This window comes from Corvus hawaiiensis, chromosome 2, assembly GCF_020740725.1.
Source record: "Corvus hawaiiensis isolate bCorHaw1 chromosome 2, bCorHaw1.pri.cur, whole genome shotgun sequence".
Classification (NCBI taxonomy): Eukaryota; Metazoa; Chordata; class Aves; order Passeriformes; family Corvidae; genus Corvus; species Corvus hawaiiensis.
The window spans coordinates 4,574,487-4,598,127 of NC_063214.1; the positions used below are offsets into that span (position 1 = coordinate 4,574,487).

Below are 23,641 nucleotides of genomic sequence, written 5' to 3' on the forward strand. Positions count from 1 at the left end.
GGCATATTTGCAGATCACAGGAATTAGTTCTATAGCCACAGTTACATTATTTTTAAAAAAACCTGTCTGCCATTGCTGTTTATAGCTGCCCATCTGCATGTGAAAGACCACTTAACTGTGCTTCACATGCACATTTGTTTCCAACAAAAAAATTCCTGAACATCCTTAGCTGAAAACAAAAATTGAACATAGAGTTTAGAAGACTGGTGTATGATCAGGGGGGCGGGGGGAGCCTCTCACATCTATTTGCTTGATCTCTGTGTTGTAAATCTCTTCCCTCACTCCACTGCAGCCAGCAGTGTACCTGAGAGTGAGGAACAGGGCCCAGGGCAAATACCTGACCGTGGCTGGCAGCCTGGCAGACATCAGGGCCACGTCGGTGTGCGCGGCCCCGCACAGCGGCAACGCCTCCCAGCTCTGGCACTACTGCCGAGGGCTCTTCAAGTCCAGGGTGAGTTTCAGTGATTTTCTATTCCTGCTGCCCTTGATAGTCTGTTATTAATATAAAAAAGCTGATGGTTTAACATTAACAAAATGAAGTAGCAAAGACCACCACCTTTGATCAAGCAGCTGCTCAGGTGCTGAATAATCTGTTCCTCGCTTGCTTGCCAGGCTTCTTACCAACCACAGCATGATTTACTGCCATATGCTCGGTGCCTGAAACAAGCCAGGCACAAAACTGAGGCTCTGTGGCCTGGTTCTCACTTCTTCCCTTGTTTCTTAGGCCAACAATGCCTGTCTGGATGTCATTGGGGGCAGAGATGTGCCTGGGGCCAAAGTTGCCCTCTGGACAGAACATGGGAGGGACAGGCAAAAGTGGAGACTCAACGAGGATGGAACCATCAGTTCATACCTCAGTGAGCACCTGGTGCTTGATATTAAAGGTATTTAAAAACAGAAAACCCTGAACCTCACAGGTTTCAAGTGTATTTTTTGATTAAGGTTAATTGCCATATTCCAGCTTTTTTTTTTTTTTTTTGTACTTAAGATCACTGTTGCTTGACAGTGGGATAAGAAACAACAGGGCAGGGAGGAACCCTTCCCTTTTGATTCCAGAGGTTTATTTTGATCAGATCAACTGTTGTGCTTTAGGGAGGTAAGGAGGGTAGATGGCAAGAAGTGCAAGTTACAGAAGACAAAATGGTGAAGGAAAAGCAACCACAGAATAACTCAGAAAGAGAAAAGGAGTTGAAAAAAGGCTGGTTAAAATTCTCATTGCTCAGTTGCAGACACCAGCCCCTTACCTCATGGAATTCCTATTTTTCAGCTGATTTTCTTACTTAGTCACACTTCTTGAAGATTATGTCTAATTTTTATGAGCATTTCTTTCAAAAACTTTTCCTTCATGATTTCCTTTTGTTTTTAAGGAGGAAATTACTACGACAAGAATCACATCATTATGAATCAGCCAATAGAAAACAAACCTTCACAGAAATGGGATATTGAAATATTGTGAGTAAAGCCCACCCCAGAGATGGACTTTTTGTGGGCTACCAACATCGAGAGGAGGGGAAAAAAGAACCCAACTACTGAAGTCACACACCACTGGAACCATAAGCAGCAGCTCCTCTCTGTTTTCCTTCATGCCAAACACCAGCTCCTTAAAGAACTGAATTTTGCACAAAGCTGGAAGATGGGAGGTTGATCCAATGTCTCTCTGCAGGGAAGGTGATTCTTCAGAGGCTGCTCCTGTGAAAGTCACCATTACTCTTCATCTGAAGTATGAAAGGTAAATGCAAAAGAGTAGGCAGAGGTTCTGCAGGAGGGGAAGTGCAAGAGAACAGGGGAGAGGCTCTTCAGGAATGCTCTTTACCTTCCTCTCACACTGCTGGAAGCTCGCTGAGGAGTGAATGCACTGATGAGCTTCAAGGAACTTGAGTTGGGCTTTTATGTCCCAAGTGGAACTGCTTAGGCTCCAAGCCATCCTGAATCATGTCTCTCACTAAAATGCAATATATTTTGCTCATATGGACACCTTTGAACTGGAATTCCAGCTCAGCATGTGAAATGAGGCAATAGCAGGGCCTTTTGCCCCCTAAATGATACTGGTAAGCCTTTTGTCTTCTCTGCTATTAACAGCACCAAATTTCCAGTCTTGGGAACTGTTTTTCCTGACCTGTGGCCTGTTTCTTACCCTGGAAATCGGGAGTTGCCCCTTAAGATCACCTTTAACACAGAACCATATGTGTGTGTATCAAAGCAGGGGTCGCTGGTCCTGGATCAGGGGCACTTCCATAAGGGCTAAGCTGCACTTGCAGCTCTGATTTTAACTGTAGCTGTATTTTGTTTCAGTGTAAATAGCTTAATTTAATACCATGTTATTTGGCCTGGAAACCACATCTTCCTGCAGAAACCAACTCACCTTGGCATGATCCAAAGGTGCCAGTAGCCTGCAGTCCAGGGCTGGCTTCACATTCCCAGTGTGGCTGCGCATCAGCATCACTGTGGCACAAAGGACAATTGATGGGCCAGAGCTTGGCGTGCCAGGGCTCTCCTCAATTCCCACACTATGCAACCACAGCTATTGCTCCCTTCAGAGCCACAGACCTCACTGACTGCATGTGGTGCTTAAAAAGCATTTTCCTGGCTGAACACTGACCAACCACAGCCCCTTGTAGGGCTGTGAACACCTGACAGGGAAGAGAAGTAGTTCCCTGGCTTCATCACTAAATTAATCTTAATGGAAAATATTTTTTTTTTCCCCCAGCATTTGTATATTCAGGGTATGTATTTCTAGGACTATTTAAAGAGTTCAGGTTAGCTGAATTCAGATATTTTAGATTCCAAAAGCTGTAACTATGCCAGCTGTGCACTCAAACAGGATCATCCCCAAAGAAAGACGTAACTCTAAGTTTGCCATAGAAATAAAATATATGGATGTCTATTTTTGTATGAAATGGAGTTCTATATAGTACTATTTAAAAAAAAAATCTTCTTGCACTTACTATTTTACATTCTAAAATTATCATAAATCTGCTGTTTGAGTAACAGAACCTCAAATGTATGTATATTTTTTTTCAACTAAAGCACTTAAGCTTTTTTCCATGTAAGTCAGTACAGCAAGTGTTCTGCATGTGACTTTCCATATGAAATTTTAAAAGCCTGTGTAAAAAGTTGTAGTTTTTTAAATGAAGAATGACTAAATCATTGGTGTCTCAGTGTTGCATAACAAAGTAAAGCAGGCTTTTTTACTTAAGGGACCTTGAATGTACAATGCTAAAGCATGTATATTTTAACTGTATAAAACTTTTTAGGAGAAACATTTTGCTGGTTGGTTTCTTTTTAAACAAGCTAAGCAATAGTTTTTAGCAGATGCTGAGCACATTCCTGTAAAATATTGCTTTTCCAATGGCCAAAAAAGGGGGATAAGGAAATTGAGTATGTGGCTGTGCTGTTACATGACATTGCATATTAAAAATCAATGAAGTATTGAAGTAACTGCACCAGTCTCATCAAAACCCATCCAAGTGAGCATAGAAGATACAGATTCCAGCTTCAGGCTTTTGGGTTATTTTCACTTGAAATTGGTGCTAGGGGAGGTAGAGGTTAAATATTATTGTTTGTTTATTCCAAGGATGGCTGTTCTGAGGGAAAAGGGGTTTTCTTGAGCAAAGTCTTCTCCCTGTGGGAACAGCCCATGCAGCTTTTACCAAGAAGCTTTTGTTCTGTCAGGGCAATCAAACAGAACAAACAGATTTTCCTGCTGATGAACTTTACAAATGAAAAAACAAGTTAATGTTTTATGCCCAAGGTTCTGGAGCCTGTTCCATGCATAACTTTAGATGTCCTACACACCCCAGCAGCTCTCCAGAGGGAAAGGGACACCACAGCGCTGGTGTTACTTAGGCTTGACTTCATCCAGCCACAGACCTGGAGCTGTGGCTCACTTACCTGTTTTTCCCCATGCCCAGTTTCCCAAAAGTGTGGAAAGACAGGTACCATTTGGCACCAGAAAGCAGTGAAGTACAGATATTGCAATGCTTTGTCAGCACTACAAACCAGAGGCTGGATGGACTAAAAAAAAACTAATTTAATAAGCCTTGCTCTCTTAATAGCCAGAAACTCACAGAAGCATCAAAGAACTTCAATCAGACATTCAGTCCATAGTGACAAGGCAAGGTTTTCTTTCTCTTCATCTGAGGTAAGGTTAAGCTCTTTAACATTAACAGTGCTGCTGCTCCAGATCTGCTTCAGTGCATCCAAGTGTGACAAAGGGAACCGCAGCCCATGCGTCTGCTGGGGAAAAAGTGACAGGAACCAACCCTTCAGCAAAGTGCAGTGACTTTATTACACAACAGTGTGTGAGGCTGTGGGGAGGGAGCAGCAGGAATGTGCTCCCTTCCCACAGCACTCTGCTGTTCCAGAGAGCAGCCTCCAAAAGACAGAGTTTTATCCAGCCCTATTTTACTGAGAAGTTACTCTTCCATGCTCTAGCACACTGTATGAGGTAGGGATGTTTATGGCATGCTGCTTCCTCCTGTGGCTTCCATATGGAAGAAAAAAGTAATTTTAAATTTACATTCTTGCCTAATCCTACCCATTATTTTAACAAGGTCGCAGAAGTTTATTTCTAGCTGGCACAGAAGCACAGAGGACCTTCATTCCCAGGAAGGGCAGGAAGGACGATCCTGGGATGTGTTTGTGCTGCTGAGGTGCCAGTGTAAAACCTCAGCTCCAGAGGAGCAGTGAGATTTACTCTAAACAGAAAATAAAAGCCTTGCAGCAATGGCCAAGCCAGGGCCAGGCTCTGCTCTGTTCTGCCTCTTTGGTGGAGTTGTGCAGATCTGAATTACATTTCAGTAGAAGAGTGAGGTCTTTACACCCAGTGCTGACCCACCCCAGCCTGAAGTGAGCAGCCCTGCACACACTGTTCCAGTGGATACAGAATCTAACACAGGCTGAACGTGGCAGAAATGAGATGCAGTGATCACCATGGAACATGTGCTACATCTCCAGCAGCCTCAGACAGGACCTGCTGAAGGACACACAGGTAAGAGATGATTTTAGTTGCTCCAGGAGCTTTGCTAACTGGGACATGGGGCATGCACAAGACATCCCGTTAACATCTCAAATTGTTAATTATGAGATCACATTACTTAGTTCTGCTGTTCAGTGCCTGTATTGCTGCCTCGGTTCATCCAGGTACTTTAGGAATGAAATGCTCTGGGTGGTGAAAACCACAGTGGGAAACCCTTTTGGGGTGTGTTTTCAGGAACAAACCTGTGCCAGGCCGTCCTCACTGGCAGTGTCATCCTCGGTCCCCATCATGTGAGTTTCTCTCCTGTTCTTTAAGGAATGATACACATAAACCATCTCCCTGCGAATTTCATCCTGAAAGACAGTAGGAAGAAAATGGTTACAGGTGATCCACACCCTCACACACTCATCTCAGTCCAGTGCCAGCTCCTTAATTCCAGAGCCCACTGTTACAGCAAGGAAAGCAAGTCACCTTCTCAACTGAATGACCCCACAGCCACCTCCCAGCAAAAAGGGACTCTCCAAAACACTGCTGAAAATTTATTTACAACCTTCTGCCTTAAAACTGCCCCTGCTCGAGTCATAGGACTGATGCTGTGTAGAATATAGGCCATTGAGGGCAGTTCTCCTAAAAAGTCTTAATGAACAGGTGTGCATCAATAAATCTCCAGTCTGAGACAGATCAGTCTCTTAAAAATCACATGCCCATTATTAAACTTAGGTCAAAGCTGTGCAAATTGGTTGCAAAAATAACTGGAAAAGAAGTTTCCAAACCCTGCACAGTCTCACAGCAATATGGACACAAATAACACGGAGAAAAATCAGAAAGTTCTGGTGTGTTTTTCTTGGAGGGAAACATTCCACTCATGAAAAAAGAAAAAAAAACAAACCCAAAACTGTACAAGGTAATCCATCCTGGGTGTATGTCCCCCCCTCATTTTTTTTTTTTTTTAATTAAGATAACAAAAAGCACTTCTACACTTTCATACTAATAAACCTTCCCAGATAAGCAGCAGCATAAACACAGAATGATACAAGATGCCAGCATCTATGCTGTGGAACAACTTAGCAGTGACACTGTCACCCAGTTAGATACAGAGAGAACTCAGCAGTGAAGACTAAATGCAACCAAGAGAATTCCCTCTCTTCAGGAGCCCTAATTTTATAACGTCTTCCTGTTCTTAAACACAATTTTTAAAAATTCTATTAGCCAGAGGCCATTTTAACTGCTGTAATGATCTAGCCCATGTAAGCTCAGATAAAAGCCATGCAGAATCACAGACTGAACGTAATTCTGTACCTCCCTCCAGAAGGCTGGAATGTGCAGTTTCACTGCTCAGCAAACAGCCCCAGAATCTCCTAACAGCAATAATGGGATGCAGGATCCAACCAAGCAGAACTGCACAACCCTTTTAGTACAACAGAGCAACAATTGACATGCCTCCCACTCCCTACCCCAGGCATACAAGGGGGGCTTCTTATACTTACAGCATTCTCCTGATCTGGTTCCACAGTGATGATAGCATGGTCTCTAAACTGCAGTTTGATTTTGCTATCTATTTTTGGCAATTTCCCACCTAAGAAAAATAAATCCTCCCTTAGAAAGGAAGAAAACCAGACATGGTACAAATTGAGCCCCCTCTGTGCACTACCCATTCCCTTGTAGCCAGAATTTTTTGTTAACTTGTGTTTCTACACCCACACATTCTCAAACTTGTGGTGGAGGGAGAAAGGAGAAAGATTTTTTAATTCTAGGATAACCTTTATTTCACTTTATTATCTCTCCCACCAGATACTGGGAATTAGCCAACAGAGATGTGCAAACACACACAGGGAGAGCCAGGCCACACAAAGCTGGGCCTAGACTGTGATCTTGACCTGCCATGAAATGCTACAAGTTTTAAGAGGCAGACTTGGCCACTACCATCACATCAGCCACTGTTAGGAAGCTCAAACTCTACCTGGAGTCAAAGGATCAGAGTCGCATCCCAAGCACGGAGGCAACCGGTGCATAATGAAATCCTTCTTCATGTCGGATGATCTCAGTTCCCCGGAGCTCTCCAGATGGTCTGCAAGCCTTCTCAAAAGGCTGCTCAGCTTTTTGGTGGAGTCAGCTGTGTTCACCTGCTGAACACCCAGACAGAAGTCAAGTTGAACAGACCAGGCCTAACGCAGTGCAGCAAAGCAGTGAAAATCTGGACCCTCCTCTTTTATCTTTGCTTAGTCCCAAACCAAGCTTTCTTTTACACATTCCCCACGAGCTGTTCATAAATCAAAGCTGGAGCTCACTCTCCGTTGCTCTGGGGGCTAAAGGACTTGCAAGTGCAGTTAAGAGACCCTTGTTCCTCCTGCACACTGACAAGCTGAGCAGCAGCATGACAGCACCAGCATAAGGAGGTCCCACAACAATTCACAGCTTTGCTAACTTTTAAAGATTCAAAAGCTTGGCCCAACAGGAACTTTGTCTGTCTGACAGAGCACGTGGATGCACCATTATTCCCTGAGTCCCACCTACTAACCATGAGCAGTTGCCTTGGAATGCTCATCCGCAGCGCCACATCCTCTTTTGCTGTATCAAACACAAGGCCAGGAATTGTATCCAGTAAGAAATCTCCCCAAGAGCTGGAGGATAGGAAGGAAGAAAAAAAAAAAGTTACTGAAATAAAACACACAACTTAGTTTTTTCCCTAACTAAAGTAGTGTTAAGATGTAAAACAATTATTATTTATTATAGGCTCTTTTTTATCATCTCTACTCAAATGTTTCACTGTCTGCTACCCAGTGGGAAGGAAGAACACTGGCCAATAAAAGGAATTGGACATCTACTTCTTACTGCTTCTCTTGCCCCCAGCTCCCATCTGCCAGCAAGTGTCTTCAGCTACTCACTGCTTTTCCAAACTGCCCTCCACATCCCACATGTGCACACTGCTCTGCCTGCTGGGATCTGCCCCAGCCTACAGAGATGTCCCTTCTGTCTTGGTGCCTAGAAATACCTGGCAGTGCCACCTCCACCAGCACTTCCTTCACAGCTATTTTCAAATTCTCTTCAATTTTCCAAGGAAATGTTTCCACATATTACTTCCATCTACAGGCCAAATCAAAACACCAGGACTGCTGCTTATTTTACCTACACTTGCTGACAGCAGGGGCAGAGGAAGGCTCTTACACTTCATTGCCAATAACCTTAATGGATGATGATTCCACTTTTTAACCTTGGAAGAAGAGCAGTCTTGAAGCTTGTCCTGCTCCTGTCCTCACCCATGACAGACATCCCCAGGGAATGTGCTCCTGACAAGTCACGCACTGGACTGGCCTTGGGCTGATGCAGCCATGGAGAAACTGCACTGACTCCACACAAGGCTGTAGATCTCCAGCAATCCCATTGTAAGAAGCTGAATCCTTGGCTTGCCAGCAGGGCTTGACCAATGAATCCATGCAGATCCAGCTGGACAAACCCTGCTGTGCACACTGGCCACAGGAAGAGTTACCAGCAGCACCGACCTGACACCCTGGGCTTCCACAGTGGCACAGCTGGTGGTTAGAGATTCATCTCACAATGATCTAAAATATGCCCAAACTTGTTTGGCCCTGTTTGGCAGATAACAGAAATCCTTCCCAATCCAAGAAATCCCAAACTCAGGCTAGTAACTCCAAGCCTGAGAAGCTGATTAGGTGGCAGCAGCAGGATTTCCCTGTGTGATAACAATGTTTCAATGGGGGGGACAAGGACCTGACCTGTGTCAGAAGAAATCTGACTCTGCATGGGGTAGGAGATGAAAAACACAGATTAGCAGAAAATATTTGCACAGAAGAATCTGTCAGAAGAGGTGTGGATGACCATCAAATACAGGAGAAAACCCGAGGAAAGGAATAACCCATGGCTCTTTATCTGGATTATGAAATGAACAGCAACTTCAGCCACTGGTGAGGGTTTTTTTCAAACACAACAGTGAGTTTGCAGTTGTAACATTATCTTCCACATTAAAGCCTCCAGCTGGTAAATAATAAAAAAGGCACTTAAAAAGCAATCAAGCTTGCTGCATGAAGACCTGGCAAAGAGGCTGCTTCAAACAATGGTCTCGCTCCCCTCCTTCCCTCAAACCCCAAAACTTCAATTACTGCTACCTCAACACGTAGATTCTGTCCCTAACAGCAAGGCACCTGTATAACAGTGGGGTATCTACATCTATTCCATGTCACCACGTTTCTGGAGGGAAGGTGAGATGCCCTACCCCTGCAATACCCACAGCAAAAGAGACCCCACAAGGGCTAAATAGGATGAACACACAAAAGACTCAAGTAGAGCTCATTACAAGGTTATTTTTTTTAAGAAACAGGACATCATTTCCTTGAAACACCAGCTTCAAGTCTCTACTATTCACACACATCATCTGGCGGAGGAAAGCAATGCAAAACAAGAAATAAAGAGGAATTACTTGTTTTGGTAGGTGCTGATGGTCACATGTGTTGAATGGGAGATCCCATGAGGAGTGTCAGCCTGGTGAATTGTCCCTCTTGGGAAGTACAGTAAGTCACCCGGCTGCAGGAAAATGAAAGAGAATTGATACATTTAGGCCACTTGGTCAAACCTTACTGCAATCCAAACAGAGAAAGTACTCTCTGAGCAGACAGACTGACAACACATGTTCTTTAAAATCACAAAATCAAGCAATTCTCCAGTGTACACTTCAGTAACATAAAGCGCTCTAAGCCAGAAGTCCAACACCTCCAACTTTCCAACCTCCTGCCAATATTTGCTCTGCACCTGTCTGCAAACACAGGTTTTTAACGTGCTAGAACATGAGCTGAGATGCAGGAAGGGGACAAAGAAGCAGCTGAGATGAACCTGCTGCCATTTCTGTGGGCTGGGAGAGGAGCAGTGCCATGGGATTTTGGTCAGATCACATCAAAAGAAAAAGGCCAGTGTTCCACAGGAGAAGTCAAAGAGGCTATAAAAATCCTAACCTGTTACAAAAATGCTGTCTGAAATTTTTAGTTAAAACACTTTAAAAACCAAGTAGAACCTTCCTCCTCCCCTATCTTCTCACCTATGTAAATTTAATATCCACACTGAAAACAAATTTTAGATCAGGAAAGTCAAGACAAGAAAGAATTGCAAAACACATGAAATTCCCTCCACAAAGGAAAAAATCAGTTCACTTATGGCTTATCCTATAAACAGCAGCACAAAGAGAAAGTTCATAAAGCAAGAGTGATGAAATCTGATTCCATTTTAATCTTATTGTCCTTAAATTTGGTCTCACAGCTACTTCCAAGAGCCTACCAAACATGACTACCTTTCTGGCTACCACAGCCCAGACCACCTGAATCAATTAAATTATGGCACCTTTAATATGAACTCATGTGTGGGATTCCCAATCCTATCTTCTGACTCAACGTTATATTCCCGAGCCAAAGGCACCGTTGGTTTGTAGAGTCGCCAGTGCTTCTCTCCTTCCAGCTGAAGGATGAACACCTGCAAAAGACCAGAAATCCAAATTTTTGGGGGAGGGGCCTAAGGAAGCCCTGCTGCCCCTCACATACCCAACTCACCAGGTGTTTTAAATTATCTTCTAACTTGCCAAGTCTGTGGAAGCAAGCCAGAAACCAGGGACAGAAATAGTGGTACAGGTTGTTTTTCTGATAAACACAGGTTTTCCCCATCCCTGCTCTCAGCTATTCCCAGCATGGCAAATACAATTCCATTCACATTACTTTTTAGATACCTAAATACAGAAATTTACCTTTTTGAACTAAATTTTTGCGTTGCATTTAGAGACAACAGAAAGAAGAGCCATGAAGTGTGATCCGTTTTATCCCGAATTTGGAAATCCCTGTTTCTCTCCAGTCACTTACACTTAGCCACTACTATCAGTACACTTTCAGCAAAACTATATAAGTAAACACTTGCAAATATTTACCCTAAGTTTTCAGTGGAAAAACAGAAGTCTTTCTAGAATGTTTGTTTGGGGAAGAGGCGGAAGCACACATAGAGGCATCCAGTGTCAGGAGCCCACAAAGGGTTCCACAGACAAGGTGGTAGTGTCCTACCTCAACATCATCGTAGTGAGGGGGAAGGCCCTGAGACCCCTGGGGAGTGATGTAAACATTGGAGCCCACCAGAGACCCAAAGTAGCACTCCAGCTTCTCCTGAATCTTCCACAGCTCATCCTATACAAAAAAAAAAAAAAAAAAAAAAAAAAAGATGCTGTTACTGCTGAAGAGCTCAGCCAAGCCTGGCTGCCACCAGCCCATTGCTGGGGAAGAATGGTGACATCCCCATGGGAACACCAAGCCTGGGAAGCAGTTTCTCCTGAAGGCAAGCACTACAGAAGCAAAGGAGATCTGCCATGAAAATAATGGGTAAAGCAAAAAGTCTCGTGCCTCAACAGAGCACTGATGTTTGCTCTCTTCCCTGTACCACCTCCAGGCTGCAAAACCAGGCAAAAATGAGGCTAAACAGAGGAGAATAAACTACCCATCATCCCACAAACAGCAAAACACCCTAAGAAAATAAACACATGCAGGACTCACATCAAAGAGAGACTAACACAAAGGCTAGACACCTCTTACAAGTGACTCCAAGTGTTTGGGAATATTCAAGCACTGTCACAGTGACCGCTGCTGTCCACTGCCCAGGCTGGCTCCAGCGGTGTGCGGCAGGAGCGGGGATCAGCCCGAGGCACGGAGCTTTAACGCTGCTCCTCTGAAGCCTCTGCTCTACCCAGGGGAGCACAGGCTCCAGGCACTGGGGCAGCCAGCAGCCCTTGGTGAAGGGACAGATAAAAAGTAGCAGGGAGCCTTGCCACGGGAGGTAATCCAAGTTCCTTGGAGGGGATCCACGGCAAACAAGCAACAGCTGCAGTGCTGCTACACCTTATAAAGGGGGGTGGAACAGGGGGAGTAACCCAACTGGGACCAACAGGCAGATCCGGAGGGAGGGAGGCTGGAGGGAAGCACTCACATCTGGTCCAATGGCCTTGGTGGGTGGAGGGAGAGGGGCCACATGCCCCAATGGGGCATCGAGGTTCAGGGGATTTCCAAGAGGGGAGGTACCCGAGGGGGCAGGGTCTCGAGGGACTGACGGGGACCATAGAAGGGTAATTAGGGAGGGCTCGGGTGACAGACACAGAACAGTCCAGAACTCCAGGAGGGGTTTGGGTGATTGATAGGGAAGGTGCCAGAACAAAGGGAGGGGATAACCATATTGGGAGCACTGGGGGAGCGGCTTGGATCTGGGGCAGACCAACTGGGAGTAGGAGTGGGGAAGGTAGGGAAGAACCATTGGAGTACAAAGAAAACATATGAAAATACAATAAAAACCTTGCATCACCACACTTGAGGTCGTTGGTGTCTTTTTTAATTGATCTGGGGTTACCTGAGGTCATTTGAATCTGGTTTTGGGCTTACTTGAGGTCATTTGAGGCCTGACTGGGGTTACTTGAGACGATTTGGGGCCTAATTTGGGTTACTTGAGGTCACAGGGGTTACTTGAGGTGATTTGGGGCCTTGGTTGGGGTTACTTGAGGTCATTGGTGTCTTTTTCAATTGATCCAGGGTTACGTGAGGTCATTTGAGTCTGGGTTTTGGGGTTACTTTAGGTCATTTAAGGCCTGATTTGGGTTACTTGAAGTCACAGGGGTTACTTGAGGTCATTTTAGGCTTGACAGGGGTTACTTGAGGTCATTTGGGGCCTTTTTGGGGTTACTTGATGTCACAGGGGTTACTTGAGGTCATTGGAGAAATTTTTAACTGCTCTAGGGGATACTTGAGGTCATTTGAGGCCCTTTTTGGGGTTACTTGAGGTCATTTGAGGCCTTTTTGGGGTTACTCGAGGTCACAGGGGTTACTTGAGGTCATTAGAGAAATTTTGAATTGCTCCAGGGGTTACTTGAGGTCATTTGAGTCTGGTTTTTGGGGTTACTTGAGGTCATTCGAGGCCTTTTTGGGGTTACTCGAGGTCACAGGGGTTACTTGAGGGCATTGGAGAAATTTTTCATTGCTCTAGGGGTTACTTGAGGTCATTTGAGGCCCTTTTTGGGGTTACTTGAGGTCATTTGAGGCCTTTTTGGGGTTACTTGAGGTCACAGGGGTTACTTGAGGTCATTGGAGAAATTTTTCATTGCTCCAGGGGTTACTTGAGGTCATTCAAGGCCCTTTTTGGGGTTACTTGAGGTCATTTGAGGCCTTTTTGGGGTTACTTGAGGTCACAGGGGTTACTTGAGGTCATTGGAGAAATTTTGAATTGCTCTGGGGGTTACTTGAGGTCATTTGAGGCCCTTTTTGGGGTTACTTGAGGTCATTTGAGGCCTTTTGGGGGTTACTTGATGTCACAGGGGTTACTTGAGGTCATTGGAGAAATTTTTAATTGCTCCAGGGGGTACTTGAGGTCATTTGAGGCCCTTTTGGGGGTTACTTGAGGTCATTTGAGGCCTTTTTGGGGTTACTTGAGGTCACAGGGGTTACTTGAGGTCATTTGAGGCCTTTTTGGGGTTACTTGAGGTCATTGGAGAAATTTTGAATTGCTCCAGGGGTTACTTGAGGTCATTCAAGGCCCTTTTTGGGGTTACTTGAGGTCATTTGAGGCCTTTTTGGGGTTACTTGAGGTCACAGGGGTTACTTGAGGTCATTGGAGAAATTTTTCATTGCTCCAGGGGTTACTTGAGGTCATTCAAGGCCCTTTTTGGGGTTACTTGAGGTCACAGGGGTTACTTGAGGTCATTTGAGGCCTTTTTGGGGTTACTTGAGGTCACAGGGGTTACTTGAGGTCATTGGAGAAATTTTGAATTGCTCTGGGGGTTACTTGAGGTCATTTGAGGCCCTGTTTGGGGTTACTTGAGGTCATTTGAGGCCTTTTGGGGGTTACTTGATGTCACAGGGGTTACTTGAGGTCATTGGAGAAATTTTTAATTGCTCCAGGGGGTACTTGAGGTCATTTGAGGCCCTTTTGGGGGTTACTTGAGGTCATTTGAGGCCTTTTTGGGGTTACTTGAGGTCACAGGGGTTACTTGAGGTCATTTGAGGCCTTTTTGGGGTTACTTGAGGTCATTGGAGAAATTTTTAATTGCTCCAGGGGTTACTTGAGGTCATTTGAGGCCCTTTTGGGGGTTACTTGAGGTCATTTGAGGCCTTTTGGGGGTTACTGGAGGTCACAGGGGTTACTTGAGGTCATTGGAGAAATTTTTAATTGCTCCAGGGGGTACTTGAGGTCATTTGAGGCCCTTTTTGGGGTTACTTGAGGTCATTTGAGGCCTTTTTGGGGTTACTTGAGGTCACAGGGGTTACTTGAGGTCATTGGAGAAATTTTTCATTGCTCCAGGGGTTACTTGAGGTCATTCAAGGCCCTTTTTGGGGTTACTTGAGGTCATTTGAGGCCTTTTTGGGGTTACTTGAGGTCACAGGGGTTACTTGAGGTCATTGGAGAAATTTTTCATTGCTCCAGGGGTTACTTGAGGTCATTCAAGGCCCTTTTTGGGGTTACTTGAGGTCACAGGGGTTACTTGAGGTCATTTGAGGCCTTTTTGGGGTTACTTGAGGTCACAGGGGTTACTTGAGGTCATTGGAGAAATTTTGAATTGCTCTGGGGGTTACTTGAGGTCATTTGAGGCCTTTTTGGGGTTACTTGAGGTCATTTGAGGCCTTTTGGGGGTTACTCGAGGTCACAGGGGTTACTTGAGGTCATTGGAGAAATTTTGAATTGCTCCAGGGGTTACTTGAGGTCATTTGAGGCCCTGTTTGGGGTTACTTGAGGTCACAGGGGTTACTTGAGGTCATTGGAGAAATTTTGAATTGCTCTGGGGGTTACTTGAGGTCATTTGAGGCCCTGTTTGGGGTTACTTGAGGTCATTTGAGGCCTTTTGGGGGTTACTTGATGTCACAGGGGTTACTTGAGGTCATTGGAGAAATTTTTAATTGCTCCAGGGGGTACTTGAGGTCATTTGAGGCCCTTTTGGGGGTTACTTGAGGTCATTTGAGGCCTTTTTGGGGTTACTTGAGGTCACAGGGGTTACTTGAGGTCATTTGAGGCCTTTTTGGGGTTACTTGAGGTCATTGGAGAAATTTTGAATTGCTCCAGGGGTTACTTGAGGTCATTTGAGGCCCTTTTGGGGGTTACTTGAGGTCATTTGAGGCCTTTTGGGGGTTACTGGAGGTCACAGGGGTTACTTGAGGTCATTGGAGAAATTTTGAATTGCTCCAGGGGTTACTTGAGGTCATTTGAGGCCCTTTTTGGGGTTACTTGAGGTCATTTGAGGCCTTTTTGGGGTTACTTGAGGTCACAGGGGTTACTTGAGGTCATTGGAGAAATTTTTCATTGCTCCAGGGGTTACTTGAGGTCATTCAAGGCCCTTTTTGGGGTTACTTGAGGTCACAGGGGTTACTTGAGGTCATTTGAGGCCTTTTTGGGGTTACTTGAGGTCACAGGGGTTACTTGAGGTCATTGGAGAAATTTTGAATTGCTCTAGAGGTTACTTGAGGTCATTTGAGACCCTTTTTGGGGTTACTTGAGGTCACAGGGGTTACTTGAGGTCATTGGAGAAATTTTGAATTGCTCTAGGGGTTACTTGAGGTCATTTGAGGCCTTTTTGGGGTTACTTGAGGTCATTTGAAGCCTTTTGGGGGTTACTCGAGGTCACAGGGGTTACTTGAGGTCATTGGAGAAATTTTGAATTGCTCTGGGGGTTACTTGAGGTCATTTGAGGCCCTGTTTGGGGTTACTTGAGGTCACAGGGGTTACTTGAGGTCATTGGTGTCTTTTTCAATTGATCCGGGGTTACTTGAGGTCATTTGAATCTGGTTTTTGGGGTTACTTGAGGTCACAGGGGTTACTTGAGGTCATTGGAGAAATTTTGAATTGCTCTGGGGGTTACTTGAGGTCATTTGAGGCCCGTTTTGGGGTTACTTGAGGTCATTTGAGGCCTTTTGGGGTTACTTGAGGTCACAAGGGTTACTTGAGGTCATTGGAGAAATTTTGAATTGCTCCAGGGGTTACTTGAGGTCATTGGAGAAATTTTTAATTGCTCCAGGCATTACTTGAGGTCATTTGAGGCCTTTTTGGGGTTACTTGAGGTCACTGGGGTTACTTGAGTGTCACAGTGACCGCTGCTGTCCACTGCCCAGGCTGGCTCCAGCGGTGTGCGGCAGGAGCGGGGATCAGCCCGAGGCACGGAGCTTTAACGCTGCTCCTCTGAAGCCTCTGCTCTACCCAGGGGAGCACAGGCTCCAGGCACTGGGGCAGCCAGCAGCCCTTGGTGAAGGGACAGATAAAAAGTAGCAGGGAGCCTTGCCACGGGAGGTAATCCAAGTTCTTTGGAGGGGATCCACGGCAAACAAGCAACAGCTGCAGTGCTGCTACACCTTATAAAGGGGGGTGGAACAGGGGGAGTAACCCAACTGGGACCAACAGGCAGATCCGGAGGGAGGGAGGCTGGAGGGAAGCACTCACATCTGGTCCAATGGCCTTGGTGGGTGGAGGGAGAGGGGCCACATGCCCCAATGGGGCGTCGAGGTTCAGGGGATTTCCAAGAGGGGAGGTACCCGAGGGGGCAGGGTCTCGAGGGACTGACGGGGACCATAGAAGGGTAATTAGGGAGGGCTCGGGTGACAGACACAGAACAGTCCAGAACTCCAGGAGGGGTTTGGGTGATTGATAGGGAAGGTGCCAGAACAAAGGGAGGGGATAACCATATTGGGAGCACTGGGGGAGCGGCTTGGATCTGGGGCAGACCAACTGGGAATAGGAGTGGGGAAGGTAGGGAAGAACCATTGGAGTACAAAGAACATAGAAAAATACAATAAAAACATCGCATCACCACAAAGCACAGACTTTACTTATCCACACCCAACATGTGACAGGGAAACACCAGGAGATGCCAACAACTGAGATCAGTCAGTCTCACTCCACGTGGGACCCAGCTGTGTATATTTGGGTCCTTATTTGGATCCACCTCTCAATTACACTGTGTTGACACCTTGGGACAAAAAAGGACTGCCTAAATCCAAGTACCTACAAGCATCCAAATCCTTTACAACTGAGCAGCACCACTATCTCCTTCCCATAGACAAAGACTGAGGACACTCAGCTAAAACGGGGCTGTCATTTCCATGGTGCAATTCAATGCTAATCCACTGGCAAGAATGGTGGAGTGTCCTGGAAATACTTCACTTGGTTTCACACCTCGCCCCTGATTAAAGGGAAGAGGTACAAAAGCCCCTGTTTGCACAAGGAAATGTGGGGCAGAAGAGATAATTTAAGCCCAGATGCCTGATCATCAATTATACACATTTAAAAAGAATACTTAATATTACAGAAAAATATTATAGCATAAATTAGATTTTGTTCTTACTGTAGAGCACTGAAACATGATGGGCAGTGCTGAAGTCTAAACTGTATTTTCATACAGTTCATGTACAGATTTCAGCAGGTCATCAATGCCAACTACCTCCCCTGGGGGCAGATATGAAGCCATGTCTAGTGCCACTCAGCAAAAGCCACACCACATTATAAAGCAAGCATTAATTACAACGAAACAATCCCACCTTAAATCTCTGAGGCTGATGAAACTGTATTGTTGCCTTTTTCTGGTCAAAATCCTTCTTCAGCTGCATGTAATTCACTCTACCTTCTTTATTTAAAACCTTCTTTTTCCCGTTCACACACCTGCAGACATTTACATCTCGCCCGTAGTACAGGCCCTGGCTGCACAGCTCCATCAGGTCTGACAGCTGGAACAGGCACTGGTAGTAAGCAGCCACCAGGGCATCATTCCTCTGAATGAGCAGTGGCTTTTGCTCCCAGTACTCCCTGAAAAACACCTCTTCTTCCATGGGAGAGATCAGGCTCCTGAAGAGGCTGTCTGGGCTCTCAAAACGCAGGACTGATGGAGAACCAGCTGTGTCCAACTTGGGCCGTTTACACTGTGCCTGTGTTCCCTTCACCATGTCAGCATGCTTCCCTCCTTTCCTGGGCATCTTCCTGTCCAAGAGGAGAGAGACCCAGAACAGTCAGCCAGCAACACAACCTCAAGAGCCCACAGGCTCAGAGCAGCAGCTCTTGCCTTATCCAGTGGGATATCAGAGTATACTGGGAACAGCAGTGGGTTCAGGGGCTCACTACTTGCTCCAAGCAGGCCTCCAATCCTCTCTCAAACCTAGCAAACTGCAAAGGGCTCTGCTGGGAGCCCTTGTGTGGGAAATGGAGCTGCAGGGAGCTCTCTCACAGAGAGCCTGCAGGTGCTGACAGAATACACAAATGACACTGAAATGGATACATGTTACGATTTGCAGCCTTGGCGAAGACTGCCTGACTTAGAGCAATAAGCTTTTGCAAAATTAAAGCAAATGCAGTTTTGTAGTTTTGAAATAAATATGCCTTATAAGAGTAGAAATGTAGTAAAAATATACTTTATACAAGAAATAATAGTGATAAATAAAAGGGTAAAGAGTTTTGAGTTTAATAAGTTTTATAGTAAAGTTTCCTAGAAAGTTAAGCTGTATTAGTATAAGCTTGTGCAATAGGCTATAATAGCAATACGTTTATTGGATAAGAAAGTCCTCATTGCGGCAAAATTATACAGCGCTGATTGGTACAAATGTGTAGCAAGCTTTGTGGCATTTGCTTATTGGCTAAAAAAGTTATAAAAAGCCTTGTAGACACATAGTGAGGCAGGCTGCTGCTTCTCCAGCAAGCTGTTGCTGCCTCACTGAGTTGCTGCTACCTGGCATCTGTACCTGCTGCAGCTGCCAGGCCTACCGCTTCTGCTATGGTTACTGTGACTACTGCCTTTGAGATTAGAGATGCTGCTCGTAATGACTCTTCTGTCTCATCCTTCAATAAACATGAGACTGATTCAGCAATAAATCATCTCAGTGACATCTCGTGCATACTTTAATCTCAGGACAATCCTGGAAATCCTGACACCCTTGCTCCCAGGAGCTCAAACCCCACACCTGAGTTTATACTAAAGAACAGCGATGAAGCCAACAGATCATTACCAACGCAGGAACCCACCCACACAAAGAACCTGTGGTCAAGTGGTCATCTGTAGCAGAGCTGCAAAGTATTTTTTAAAAAAATCAATTCAGCTCTAAGAGATTTAGTGGCAACATGCAGAGAGAGGTGGAGACAGAATCAGAAATTTGTATTCTTATTACACTTCCTTCAACAGTACCAGTTTACAAAAGAGGGAACATTGTTAGGCCTTTCTGCTGATGCTATGTAATTACTGATCTACAAGCTTAAAACTTGTAAAATTTACCAGTTTAAAAACTAAAATGCCAAGATTCTGCTTTGATTTCTGCCAAGCTGTCAAAATTTGTGATTTATGCAGAATAAAAATAATTCTTTCACACAAGTACAGACATTTAATTTTAAAGCTGAAAGTCATTTACTTTGTTTTTCCAAGTACACAGTATGTTGAGTACAATTATGCAAGAATAAAGAAGTTAATTCACAATTGGTTTAGCTGCCTAGTTCTCAGGAAAGTTAAGGCACCAATCGAGTTAACAGTAGGTCTAAACCACGTGCAGACAGACTTGCCTCGAGTCTGCTCCAGCATTTCCTCCCCCAGAGCAGCCCAGAGCAGCAGTAGAAGCCTGCGTGAGGAGCTGAGCTAAGCACCCTGAGGATGAGCCAGCACCAAGCCCTGGAGCAGCACAGCCCAGCAGCCAGGTCTGGGCTGGCCACCTCAACCTGACTCTGGGCACGTCTGAGCGAGTTTGAGAAGCCAACCCATGAGGAGTCAGAACATGCTGATGCTTTCACTACTGAGTAAAAATGGCAGCTTTACTCCCAAAAGCAAATGCTATCAATGTACTGAGATGCTTTTACTTGCACAGATCCCTTATCCTGAAACTTAAAACTCCAGTTCTGGTAATTCCAAGCAGCATTAAGTTCTCCCTTGCAGCGGGACACCCTGCTGATCCCCCAGCTCCTGGGCAATGCTTCATCAGCAGTTCCTGGAGCAGCCTTCCCTCAGTAGTAACCTGTGGTCACCTCAGTCCTGCAGGAGGGAATTCACATCACCACCTGCCTGGCAGGATGGACATTCCCAGCAGCAGGAAGCCACTGTTCTACATGAGGCAAGGGAATGCTTAAAAAAATTAAAGACTGAAAATTAGTCCCTGGTTGACAGCAAGATCTGAAGATGCTGCTGGCACTAGGATCAAAAACTGACATTCCCCAAATGTCAGGGACACAAATGCAACCAACTCTGAATTGCTGGTTTTGAATTCCAGACCTAAAGCCATCATTCAACCTCTCAGCTTGCTCACATTGATCTAATGAAGTTAAATTCAGGTATGTACTGCTCACAGAACTCTGCTTCATTTACACCATGTGCTTTTCTGTAGTGCTTTGTTAGTTATTACAACTGCAAACCCACAGAATGGTTTGGGTTGGAAGAGATCACCTGGCACAATTCCCCTGCCATGGGCAGGGACATCTCCACTCGATCTGTTTGGTCAAAGCCTTATTCAACCTGGCCTTGAACACTTCCAGGGATGCAGCAGCCATAACTTCCCTGGGCAAGCTGTACCAGGGCTTCACTACCCTCACCCAAAAAAAACCTCCCTTACACCTAATCTAAACCTACTCTCTTGCAACGTAAAACCATTCCCCCTTGTCCCGTTGCTACAGGCCCTGGTGAAAAGTCTTTTATCTGTCTTTCTAACAGCATTTAAGTACTGAAAAGCTGCAAAAAGATCCCTGGAGAGCCTTCTCTCCTCCAGGCTGACCCACCTCAGCCCGTCTTCATAGCAGAGGTGCCCCAGCTCCCTGATCATCTTGGTGGCATCCTCTGGACTCGCTCCGACAGGTCCCTGTCCTTCCCGTGCTGGGACCCCAGGGCTGGATGCAGCTCTCCAGGTGGGGTCTCAGGAAAGCGGAGCAGAGGGGCAGAATGCCCTCCCTCGCTCAGGACACGCTGCTTTGGGTGCAGCCCAGGACACACCATCGGCTGCCTGGGCTGCGAGCGCACATGGCCGGCTCAGGTCCCATTTTTCACCTCCCCACACCCCCGGCAGGGCTGGAGGAAGAACCGAGCAGAAGGGCCCCGCTCCCGCCTCACTCGGGGACAGCTGTTGTCACAGTGTCGCCAGTGTCACTCGCACAGCGCGTGTTCCCGCACGGCCCGGCAGCTGCCGGGACTCGTTCCCTGGGAGGCAGCGGGAATAAAGGCGGACACGGCAGCTCTGAGGACACGCAGCGGCTCCGCAGCGCAACCCCACTGCCCTCGTCGCCGCCATCCCTCCCCTTCCTTCCCCTCCCCTTCCTTCCCCTCCCCTTCCCACAGCCCCGCACTCACCCGGCGGGCGGGAAGCAGGGAATGGCGGCGGCAGGGCCGGGAGGGGAGGGGAAGGGCGGGGCGGGATGGATCGGATCGGATCGGATCGGATCGGATCGGATCGGATCCGACCGGACCGGATCGGATCGGATCGGATCGGATCGGACCGGATCGGATCGGATCGGATCGGGCCCCCCGCCGCGGGATGTGCCCGGTGGAAGCGGGAGGCGGTCGCTGCCGCGCTGGGTGTCACGGGAGGAGACGCTTCCGGGCGGCCAGCAGGAAATACAGCGCTATTCCAGTGTTGTTGCTGTGTGTGTTCCAACAGGAACGCAACAGTATCTCCACCGAAGTTATTCAGAGGATTAAATTTACTTCGTACACACGACAGTGTCTGGGCTTGAGCTGCGCGATCTTTTCCTGGACCAAAATCCCGTTCCAGAGTCCCCCCGAGGCTCCTTCAGAGAAATCTTTAGAATCCTCACGGAGCACATGAACACTTCCAGAAATATTTTTAATTACCATTACTAAAGAGGCCTGCTAATGGTTTAGTTTACACTGGCTGATGACATCAGAAAAAAATGTTAGGTAGGTTTTGCTAAAGCAAAGCCTTCTTGTGTACTGATAATTTGAAGAATTATAAAACTTTCAAGAATGAAGTTGTCCAGACTTAAAAGTTTGCATCACCTACACTAACACCCACAGGATGTTTTCTTACTGCAAATGGGTGTAGCAGCAGATGTTAAAAATAGTGGAGCCACATCCTGCACCTCAGCTGGTCACAGAAACCATGACAAGCTGTTATTTGTGCTCCAAAAAGTACCCTCAGCGTAACTGCCTGGATGCCATCGGGATGAACACTCACACAAATACGTGTTTACATAATGCCTGTGGTGCTTTAACTTGCAGTATGTGTTGTGGGATATAAAACCCACGTCTGGGACCGGCTGCTAAACCACCAGGAATGGGAATACTCGTGAATACTTTTTTAAAGATTTCCGTGCCAGTGTGCAGAGACAAATTGACTGAAAGTATTTATTACCATACCTGTTAAGAAGCTAACACACGCTTCAGAGGAGGGTCATGGGAGCTGTAGCCAGCCCTCTAGCACCCCCTAGACAAGAAATAATTAAATACTGGTTGTTTTCTTTTACTAGTTATACAAACGATACGTTTCTTTTAAGCATAATTTATCCTGATATCATCCCTATAACCGCATTAAGAAGATAAAAATTATAAGCTTTGCTCTAAAAGCATGCAGTTGAATTTCATCATCATTTACAAGAGCAGGTAGTGACAGGACAAGGGGAAATGGCTTCAAAGGGAAAGAGAGTAGGGTTAGATTGGATATTAGAAAAAAAATTCGTCACCGTGGGAGTGGCAAGACACTGGAACAGGCTGGCCAGAGAACTTGTGGAGACCCTACCTCTGGAAGTGTTCAGGGTCAGGCTGGATGAGGCTCTGAGCACCCTGGGAAAATTAAAGGTATCCCTGCCCAGGGCAGGAGGGTTGAACTGGATGATCTGTAGTACCCTGGGTAGGGAGAACCCTTGGCCAATAGTTACATTCACAGCCGAAAGTAACATCAAAATCAAGCTCTGCAGCTTTCTGGCACCCGTACAGGATGTGCCTGGAAGGTAAATGCAGGCAGGAATCTCTTTTCCTCCACGCCTCCATGTGAGGACCAGTTTGCTGGGCAGCCTACACAGGGCTTGGGCATGCTGTGCTGCAGGGCTTCTGCTGCTGCAAATCCTGCAAGGAATTTAGAAAAGGAAACTTACTTGGAGTATTTTTTTCTGTTGGTGGCTGAGGCTTCACTGTTGGCTACACAACAAATACTTCTTGTAAGGCAGATTAAAAATTTTTTTGGGAAAACAATGATGTTATATTAGTTCATGTGAGAAGTTTAGAAGACACATCACACATCTTGAGCAACTAGATGGGATCTTCTCAGGCAGTCTGGAACATCTGTGCAGGATGCCCCATTATGGCAGTGCAGGAACAAGGCTGTGACGGTCTATTTTTATATACAGTTACACTATACATTCACTCAGCTTGAGGTCTGCTGTGCTGTTACTGTTGCCAAAGCCTGTGTGTCCTGTGGCTTTGCATTCCCAGCATTGTCATTCCTGGTAGGGCTCTGCTTTCCATGACAGGATTTCCTGGAAAAGTATCAAAGCTGTCTCAGCTCTGATACATTTGTTTGGCAGCAATCTGTCCCACACGCTCTGTGAGATTTCAGTCACTCAGCAGGCACCGTGTCACCACTTCTCCAGCTCTGGAACTGGGAACTTGACAAATTCAGCTCTTTGAAAAAGTAACAGACGCCACCATGCTCTGAACAAACAAGATGGGAGCAAGAAAAATAAGTAAATTAAATAAGT

The 23,641-nt window shown here is 46.0% G+C and overlaps 2 protein-coding genes across 8 annotated transcripts in view; one reads left to right on the plus strand and one right to left on the minus strand.

The window, feature by feature from the left end:
- Nucleotides 1-3,262, plus strand: part of CRYBG3 (crystallin beta-gamma domain containing 3) — an 83,347-nt gene extending 80,085 nt beyond the window's left edge. Inside the window, exons 20-22 of the mRNA XM_048295623.1 lie at nt 293-451; nt 725-884; nt 1,368-3,262. Coding sequence (XP_048151580.1) covers nt 293-451; nt 725-884; nt 1,368-1,456 — 408 coding nt within the window. The 3' untranslated portion in view covers nt 1,457-3,262. The remainder of the gene's footprint in view (nt 1-292; nt 452-724; nt 885-1,367) is intronic.
- Nucleotides 3,263-3,853: 591 nt separating this feature from the next.
- On the minus strand, nt 3,854-23,622 carry RIOX2 (ribosomal oxygenase 2). Of its 7 annotated transcripts, XM_048295625.1 has the most exons (11): nt 20,714-20,963; nt 17,515-17,950; nt 11,029-11,148; nt 10,325-10,453; nt 9,414-9,517; nt 7,497-7,599; nt 6,939-7,104; nt 6,466-6,554; nt 5,221-5,331; nt 4,061-4,236; nt 3,854-4,014 (listed from the first exon to the last, which is right to left on the minus strand). In XM_048295625.1, exons 1-10 carry the CDS (start codon nt 20,755-20,757, stop codon nt 4,075-4,077), a joined length of 1,464 nt encoding a protein of 487 aa, XP_048151582.1. In that variant the 5' UTR covers nt 20,758-20,963; the 3' UTR covers nt 3,854-4,014; nt 4,061-4,074. The 7 variants fall into 7 exon arrangements, with proteins under 7 accessions (XP_048151582.1, XP_048151585.1, XP_048151588.1 ...); XM_048295628.1 differs by lacking the exon at nt 20,714-20,963 and adding an exon at nt 23,039-23,622 and having other exon boundaries at nt 4,011-4,236; XM_048295631.1 differs by lacking the exon at nt 20,714-20,963 and adding an exon at nt 21,279-21,503 and having other exon boundaries at nt 4,011-4,236.
- Nucleotides 23,623-23,641: the final 19 nt, after the last annotated feature.

Coding starts and splice junctions, on each gene's coding strand:
- RIOX2 (XM_048295625.1), bottom strand. CDS start 20,757: ATGATCAGGGAGCTGGGGCACCTCTGCTATGAAGACGGGCTGAG. Junction 9,518..10,324: donor CACATGAGTTCATATTAAAG/GTGCCATAATTT, acceptor ATTTTCCTGCAG/CCGGGTGACTTACTGTACTT. Junction 7,600..9,413: donor ATCAGCACCTACCAAAACAA/GTAATTCCTCTT, acceptor CCTATCCTCCAG/CTCTTGGGGAGATTTCTTAC.